General features: G+C 33.1%; 1 protein-coding gene across 1 annotated transcript in view; it reads right to left on the reverse strand.

Moving 5' to 3' along the window:
- LOC117102109 (leucine-rich repeat serine/threonine-protein kinase 2-like) overlaps positions 1 to 9,255 on the reverse strand; it is a 75,546-nt gene that overhangs the window by 59,877 nt on the left and 6,414 nt on the right. Inside the window, exons 5-11 of the mRNA XM_033242310.1 lie at positions 8,873 to 8,961; positions 8,026 to 8,157; positions 6,800 to 6,931; positions 3,994 to 4,119; positions 3,370 to 3,489; positions 2,014 to 2,123; positions 1,561 to 1,640 (exon numbers count right to left, since the gene is read on the reverse strand). Coding sequence (XP_033098201.1) covers positions 1,561 to 1,640; positions 2,014 to 2,123; positions 3,370 to 3,489; positions 3,994 to 4,119; positions 6,800 to 6,931; positions 8,026 to 8,157; positions 8,873 to 8,961 — 789 coding nt within the window. The remainder of the gene's footprint in view (positions 1 to 1,560; positions 1,641 to 2,013; positions 2,124 to 3,369; positions 3,490 to 3,993; positions 4,120 to 6,799; positions 6,932 to 8,025; positions 8,158 to 8,872; positions 8,962 to 9,255) is intronic.

Here is a 9,255-nt window from a genome sequence, read left to right on the forward strand (position 1 = left end):
TGTTTGTGACAAATTTGTCTTAATTATAGTGTTTGATAGTGTAGGTGACAAGACTATCAAACTGTATGTGACAAATTTGTCAGACAGTTTGATAGTGTATGTGACAACACTATCAAACTGTATGTGACACATTTATCATACAGTTTGATAGTGTATGTGACCACACTATCAAACTGTTTGTGACAAATTTGTCTTAATTATAGTGTTTGATAGTGTAGGTGACAACACTATCAAACTGTATGTGACAAATTTGTCATACAGTTTGATAGTGTATGTGACCACACTATCAAACTGTTTGTGACAAATTTGTCACATACACTATCAAACTGTATGTGACAAATTTTTTACATAAACTTTCAAACTGTATGTGACAAATTTGTGTGATGTGCCCATATAATGGGCATAATGTCATATTACACCCACAATACCGATAGTGTGGCTCACAAAACTATAAGATCCACAATGATGAAAAAAAAAAAAACCATTTTGTTAAAGCCAAACTTTAATAATATTACACTAATTAATACAAAGCCCATAACAATATTTTTAGGAAATTCAACATTTGGTCAATCATAATTAATTCCATTTCAGTTGTTTATTCGACAAACGTACACTAAAAATGACAGTACATAATATGTAAAAAAAAAAAAGAAGAAATGCTGGACAGGGGTAGCTTAAAAAAAGGGACAACTCAAATGAGCCAGATAACTTAATGTTAATAACTACATAATTATATGTACTTGTTTATATACTTAGTGGAGCCATATTCAATATTGTATATGTGCCAATGTAAAGGTATATTTTGTCAATTAGGAGTTTATAAATCTATGATTGAACTCAAAATTGGCAAGTATACTTAATTGAAAATTACACTAAAAATGAAAAAATGGTTACTCCAAAAAAGTGAAATGAGGGCATTATAAATATTAATTAGGTACTAACAGCATTTCATTGGTCAATTCCACCCGGTAAGAGCCAAGTTGACACACACAGGGGGAAAAATTTACCACCAAAAATCGTCTACCGCACACTAGCCTGTGTGAACCGTGTGCAAGCTGCGTAATTTTACCCTCACAGATCGAAACTGTTTAACATTTATGAGGTATAGAAAAACAAACAAAACATGGTTGTATTCCGGTGAAGCAGTGAATTCTACTTCCCTAGTTCAGGGTTGTAGCTGTAAAAAACTAAGTGTGCGTAATAGACAATTTTAGGGTGGATGGGTGATAAAATTGGTAAACTCTAAATAATATGAATGAATTTTAAGGATGGAAAATTGGGTTAAAGGGTGGGTGGAGGGCCATGAAATTAGCTTTAGACTGGGTTGAAAACTTCAAGGCTAGATGGCCCCGCCCACCTCCGCCAACCACAACTAAATCCCCGCTAGTTGGTGGAGGCTTGGGACTATTCTCCTCTGCCTTGTGTCGGGAGGCAGTCCCAATCATCCAACACCTCAAGAAGCAGGATGCACTTCTTCACCTCAACCAAGTTGTATTTGCACAATATTGTGCTTTCTAGCTAAATGATATCAAGTTTTTTACATACTAGTATAAAACTTACTTTAAATCTTCATCAACAGTCTTTGCAATGCATTCTGGTCTATCTATCAGTAGCCTTACTATAGATCTACAAACAGCATCCTAAAAAAAATGATACCAAAAGAAAATTGAATAAATTTTGTAAAAGAATTATTATTTTTACATTTTAATAAATACAAAAGGTTAACTTAGCTGAATTTGTCTTAAGATATCATCATAATCACTTTTGTTCATCATCAATCACAAATTGATTTATATTAATTATCACTGGCACAGATATATTTTTCACATTTTTTGAATACACTAATTTCTATGTTCAAGTTGATATATTTTTATGTTATTTCAAAATTAGCATAATTTCAAAAATAATTTTTATAAATTTTTGGAGTATTTTGTATGGGACAATACATTTTTAAACAGAAAATCTGAAAAGAAAAAAAATACAATACTACGTACCAACCACTACAATACTTACCAAAACTTGTGGCTGATTTCGATGAGCTGTAAGTGCTGTGTGTGCTTCCTCAATCCAGTCAGTTTCAGAATTAGAACCAGACACTTTAGAGTTGTTATCAATTGCAGTACCTAATGATAAGGGTAATTATATATAATTTCCATAAGGGGAATGGTTAAATATTATATGCCCAATACCCCTATTATTAAATGGTTTGTTCCAATGTTGTGGCATTTATTTCTATATTGGCATTTTTCCCTATTGGCATGTTTTTTTCATTTCCAGGTTTAGATCTATATGACTATACATGCTAGTAGTTAAAAATATTGGAAAGGTATGAATAAAATCATGTACATATAAGACTGTTTTCATTCCACATGATGAATACCCTTGAGGATACCAATATGTGTGTTCCTGGGTGGAGGGACAGAGAGAGATTAAGTGCATACCCAAATGACACAAGCACAGTGGCCAGCCCATACAAAACCATTTCATTATGCCAAGTCATCCTTTACTATGTGAACCAAGTCTATTTTGTAAATACTTTAAAAGTACCTCACTCATAGTCTACCTCACTGCTTCCAAAAGTTTCCTCTGAATTTAGACTAAAAAGATTCTAGCATAATCGTTATAGATTAGAAATGGTGCCATACTTAGGTAAAAGCTTTAAGTAGCTGATACCTGTTTTATTGAAAAACAAGAGAATATTTATTGTGAGTTTGACAGGCAGACTTTCAATGTTAATATTAAGTTTGTAAGTATAATATCTAAGATTTATATATTTTATGCAATCAACAAACAATATTAAGCCGTTTTTAAATTTCAATAAAGAAATCTAAATATATTTTAGTACCAAATTTTACTTGTCTATTGAATTTAATTTTCGGTAAATTATTCCTTTCCCACTTTCACTTAATGTGTTTTGTTGGAACTTGTTTTGGATTCAGTTTAGAAATTATCCATGATTTCTTGGTTTAAATTGTTTGTTTTTAAATAGTAGATCAATTACTATAGCTTATTAATTTTTCAATTCCTTTTCCATTTTTATTTTCCAAAATGATTTTCCTGTTATTTAATAATCCTTTGTATTTTTCTTTCCTGATTTGCCTTTTGTTTTTGGTAGTTTGGGAATTTTTAGTTAATTTATTTAAATTTTATTTATATAGTATCTGTTTTTGGGTTGGTAGGCTTTTGAGCTGGAGTGTTCATCATTATTATCAATCCTAGCCAACTTAGGTAACTGTACAATTTGTTGCTTGTCCAATTTTCATTGTTTTTGTAAATGTATGTGTTTGGCTGAATAAAGAGTGAGTGAATGAATGGATGAATGAATAAATTAACCATGACAAATGACCAATAAAATTGCTTGTTACTTACCTAGAAGGTCAAGCAAATTAAAGGCTACAGCTTGTAGATCAGAATCATTTGGGAAGTTTCTGATAGCAGCTAAAATAAGTCTTGATGCTCCATTCACTTCCAAGAAATTAGTACTTTCATCTGGGAAATAAAGAACACCCGATGGTCTAAGTTGTAGAACTTTAGGATATACTAAAAATCCAATCCCATATTTTATTAATCTTTTAAATTTTGAGTGATGGTTTTTGGTGCGTTCTGATCTTTTTTTGTTTCCGTCGTGCTGTTTTTTAATGTGGATTTTGCTATTTTTTCTGTCGTCGTTGGACTTTGCTTGCTTTCCAATTTTTATTTTTTTTAAATAATAGTTGGTTGCTTGTAAATAATATGCAATTTAGGGAAAAACACCTACAATATATTATATGGCAATTTGAGTAATGCTAGTCTATGGAAAACGCAGCGTCACGACGCACGCGCAAAGGATTGCTTTCAATGACAATCCATTCAGACTGCCACCGGCAATTAACAGATGGCGTCACGGCATCTAGCACTCACAGAGAGTGGAGTTGGATTTGTTGTACAACAGTCATATGACCATCATGGTACGACACATTGAGTGCCTGGCTTAAGGTTGCAACTTCAACCCACCTGATCTAGCAAAGGTTTCAATGACAGTGCAGCCGGCCATCTGTACACCAAGATTCTCAGGAAACCTAGCCATTGCACTGAACAAATGTTTATGCGATGTGGACAGCAACACATCATATGTCTCATCTGAAGGAAGAAAAAATATCTAAACTCTAATAAAATCAAATTAAGCTTACATAATCTCATAATCATAATATTTTTATATTGAAAATAGAAAATAGCCTTCAATGATGATGTATATTCAAAACAAAAGTATTACAACCAAACCATACAACATAACATACTACTGTTATATCATACAATCATAGTAGGCCCTATACAAAAATACTATACAACAAATATGATATAACCATACATACACATTAAAAAAAAAACTGACAGTGATACTGACACAGGTTAAAAACAAAAGCCTTATTAGGTATAAGCAGGTTTAGAAAGCAGCCTTCAATGAATATTTATATTTATAACAGAGGTAATAATATACCAACCAACCATACCCTAAAACCAAACTAAACACAACACAACATACAACCATGCTATGTTATACCACACTACCATGCTATAGAGCCCTGCTTCCCAAACTTTTTTCTCTGGGACCCAATTTTTAATATTCCAGACAAGCCGCGACCCATAATATTAAATGTTATAGTAAATTTCACATCGATCTTTTATAAGACCACAAAAATGCTATGCTTAATGTTTTAAAAAATGACTACTTGACATTAGTATAACAAGGACCTTTATTTACTAATGATCTTCCTTTTGAGAAAACAGTGGCGGATACAGGAATTTGTATTAGGTGCCCAATGAGAGATTTTCACAGATAGAGGATCTCTCCACCTCAACCCCACCATGGTTGGGGGTGAGGTAATGCATTTTATGATTAAGGCACCCGTTGATGGCCGGAAATGGCACTCTCAGATTAAATACAATTTTCCTTTTTTTTTTCTAATATTTTTTTTTTTTATTGGTTGGTGGGGTTGGGGGTGGAGCGTTGAATCAGTCACTGGAAAATGAAATAACTTATTATTTAAAACAAAAATATAATCGACTTTTTTGCAGAAAATATTTTTAACCTTTGAATTATATATTTGATGAACTTAAACTTAAATTTTAACCCTGTGTTTACACAGCGTATCCAAAATTTAAGAAAGGAGGTGCATGAAATGGGAGTCCACGACATCAGCACCACTTTGGTTGGCAGTGACGTCAGAAAATGTTCAGTATTTATACCTCTTAATCTCAGAAAATGGAACTTAAAGACCTTATAATTATTCTTATTTTTGACGAAATGAGTAAAAAAAAAACACGAATTAATCAAATAGGTGCTCGAGAACAGCACTTAAATACTTACAATTCCAAAAACTGCCATATCCACCTGAGAAAATTTTAAGAGTTTGAGACTTAACGAATATAGTAGTTGAGTACAAAATCTATGATATCCACCAGAGCCCCACCAAAATTTTGGGCGCAGAGATGAGTATATTTTATATATGGTGCCCGAAAACTGCACTTGGATACTTAAAATTTATGAAAACTACCATCCACCTCAGCCCATCGTGATTAAGGCTGAGGCAAGACATTTGTAAGAAATTGAAACTTTTAGATGCCGGAAAGTGGCACTTTAATGCAAAAAATCTACAAAAATTATTATATCCACCTGAACCCCATCATGGTAGAGGTTGAGGTGAACAAAGAATTGAGGACTTCTGATGCAGGAAATGGCATTTAAGACTTAAAATTTATGTCAGTTATTTTTTAACATTTAAAAAGGGGAACGTTTTCTTTGTTTCAACCGCTGAAAGGGGAAGTGGTAGGGTTATCATGCACCATGAGGACCCCCTGGATACGCCACTGGTTACTACTGTGTAATCTTATCAACCAAAATGCAGGACAGGGACTTTTTAATATTATTGTTTGCATTTGCAACAGTAACTTTCTGTTTTATTTCTATAAATTGTTTTTAAACTGTTGGAAGATTAGATTTACACAAATATGTTGTGGTAAACGGCAACAGAAAAACAATAGTGATATGAATTTCAGAATACTCATTGTGGACAAATAAACAAATTTGTTCTAATGAGGATTCACCTTCTAATTCTCCTTTTAAGTCGTCAGACCTGTTAAAGTTTACAACTGAAAATCAATATGTAAATTGAATTATTTTTTGCAAACCTGCTCGAGACCCAAAGCAAAAGTTTGGGTCCATCCCTAGTAGGGGTGCTCGCGGCGCCGTTTTCCACCTCCCAACCATAGTACATTGTATACAAATATACCATACAACAAATGTGATATACCATACATACACATTTAGAAAACTGATACTGACAAAAGGTCAAAAAAAGCCATATCAGTTTAAGGAGCTTTAGCCTTTGATGATCTATGTGTATTCATAACTGAAGTACTGTAATAATATTAAACTTCAATATGTGCAAGCTTTTGTAAAATATTACCAATTGTCAGTTTCAGCAATAAAATAAATGCTGCTACTTGCAGTGAATCAGGATTGGTGTTTTTCTACATTAATTTTGTAGGCCTAGAATATCTGTTAAAAGTTGTTGATAAAGTTATTCAATAAAAAACAAAATATCATGAAGATAACAAGAAAGATAATGCTTACTGAAGATGATGATATGATAATAATTAATACATAAAAAAAATTATTATGAAATTTTGTAAGTATTCTAAGGGGAAATATCAATAAAAATAATTATCAAAAACATTCGACTTCATATGGTTAGCCCCAATTAGTAGGCCTAATTGATTTAGAGAAATACGGAAATACTGTGGAAACGCATATGCCTACCTGGAAAAGCTACAGTGTTTAAGGCCCAAAACGCTTCCTGCAATACACACGGTTTGTCCACATGATTCTCAATGGCATCCATGATCACAAAATATTTTTCCTCAGCAAAAAATTGCTTCTGATCTTCTACATCTAGAAGATAAGATATTTCTAATAGTTTCAAGTTTTATCCATTATCATAATAACAACACTTTCATTTTTATTATTTTTCTGCTCTTTGTTTTTCTTTAAGTACCCCATGAGCATACATACAAAATTAATATAAGCGCTATATAAGAAAAATATTGATTATTATTTTTATTATTATAAAAGTTACATCAATTGAACATAAAAGCAATGAATCATAAGACAAAGAAACTAAAAAAAAAAACTTGAAACTAAGCAAAGGTTGACATATGTTTAAAATATGATATAATAAAACGTTATGACAAGATACTGTATGTACAGGTAGAAGTATTTTTTATAGTCTAATTTAATTCTAATTATTGCCTTGCAGTGTTTAATTTCACATGTTAATACATAGTGAAAATCATGCTGCCTCATTATGTTATATTATGCAGTTAGTCAAAAACCAGGTGAATCCATATTAAGTAGATGTTTAAATACAGTAAAAAAACACTTAGTTAAAAAGGTAAAATTCATAACTTTATGGCAGTATAAACATTTTTCTTGTTTTATATTAAAAGATCAAAACCCCTAAGGAATATAGAAGATCAAACCCCAAGGAATATAGAAGTTCTGTCGTTTATCATTTTAAATGTCAAGGTTGTAACAGTGATTATATTGGTAAGACAGATACATGCTTAATAACTAGATTTAAAGAACATTCTTCACAATCTGATAGTGTTATATATTTGATCATGTGTAAAATTTTGAGACATACCAACATGTTTTAGGCTTATAAAGATTTACTTTAAAATTATGATGTGGTCTGTAATGCAAGTAATAAATTAAATTTAATATTTTCTAATAAGGTAGGTAGGTAATGACAGTTCCTAAAACTAGTCTATCTTTTTGATTAAAGAAATGTAACTAATGTTGATATATTGAATCCCAACACAATTGCATGTATTTCAATACTTGGAGTATGTATTATGCTTTCTTAAAGACTACCATCAACTTTAGCAAACAAGACCAATTAGGGAAGTAGAACAATGATACTGGAAAAATATATCCAGTCAAAAAACAACCTTTGTTTAATCTACCTCACGTTATAGCCAACTTACCTGCAGCAAGCAAGTAATGCAAGGCCATGCAGCCAGCTGCCTGTACCATTGCATCCATTAGAAAGGACTTCATAGCATCCAACACCACTGACAAAATCTCCTCATCACGGATCAGCCTATTGCACACAGTTTCTGCAGAGGGAAATTACACATAAACAATAAACCTAGAGTAAAAGCTATACTGTAGGCACCTGCTGCACGAGCATTTCAAATCTCTAAATTGCTAGAGGTTCACTTTACCCCCCTACACCCCTTCTAAGGGGTTCAGGACAGCCTCTGGCCCAGTCCACTTCAGGGGCGGTGCTAGCCGGGGTTCAAGGGGGAAAATGACCCCCATTGGGGACTTCTGGGCACCTCCTGCTTCAACAACCTGTCAGGGAATTTCCATCAAATTTATCGGGGAAAAAAGCAAATCTCATGCGCCGAAAGTACAATCAAGCATGCCTTACTTAAGCTACATTTATACACTAGCCACAATAACAAGATGACAACGACACAAGAAAAATGTGATCAATGTTGAAGAATATAAACTATGTGATAATCTTGTTGTTGTGTTGTTATCGTGTCTAATGTAAATGTAGCTTTAAGCTATCAAATTGTAGGGATTAAAAAATGTTTAGTGCGAGCATTGCTACCGTATCTGCAAGGTGTTGTATAATATTCCGATCGAATGGGTTGCAGTGGTTGCGCCAGCTCTTCCCCGACACAGGACTGGCACCTCTGAAAATTAATTCGATTGTTGTTCCAAAATGTGTTTGGAATTGTTTAATTCCATTTTTTAAGTGGAAAGTCCATCATTCATAGACAACAGTGGATGATGAATTTGTGTAAAACAAGAAATTCTTACTGGAGGTAGCCAGGAGACTAATAGCCCGAAGCCCTACTGCTTGTAGGCTGGCAGCCTCTGGAAACTTCTCTAATGCTTCAATAACTTGTCTGAAATAAACAAAAAACATGGTAAAGAGACAAGGAAAAAGTATTATTTTAAGACATTCAGGATGATGACTCAACCCCCACCCACACCCTCCTACACGTCAATAGCCTTTAATATTAAGGCAGTTTGTGTAGTATTGTACAATACAAGACAAGACACCTGCACTCCATGACGACAAATTAATTAATGGCTAAGTGGGTTAAAATATGATTCATTCGAATAGGGATTTAGTTTCACATTCTCAATTTCTGCATACTCCCGGCAGTTTCGGACACTTCTCCCCCCCCCCCCAGCCA

This window comes from Anneissia japonica, unplaced genomic scaffold, assembly GCF_011630105.1.
Source record: "Anneissia japonica isolate Jap-2015-1 unplaced genomic scaffold, ASM1163010v1 scaffold171446_len717541_cov154, whole genome shotgun sequence".
Classification (NCBI taxonomy): domain Eukaryota; kingdom Metazoa; phylum Echinodermata; class Crinoidea; order Comatulida; family Comatulidae; genus Anneissia; species Anneissia japonica.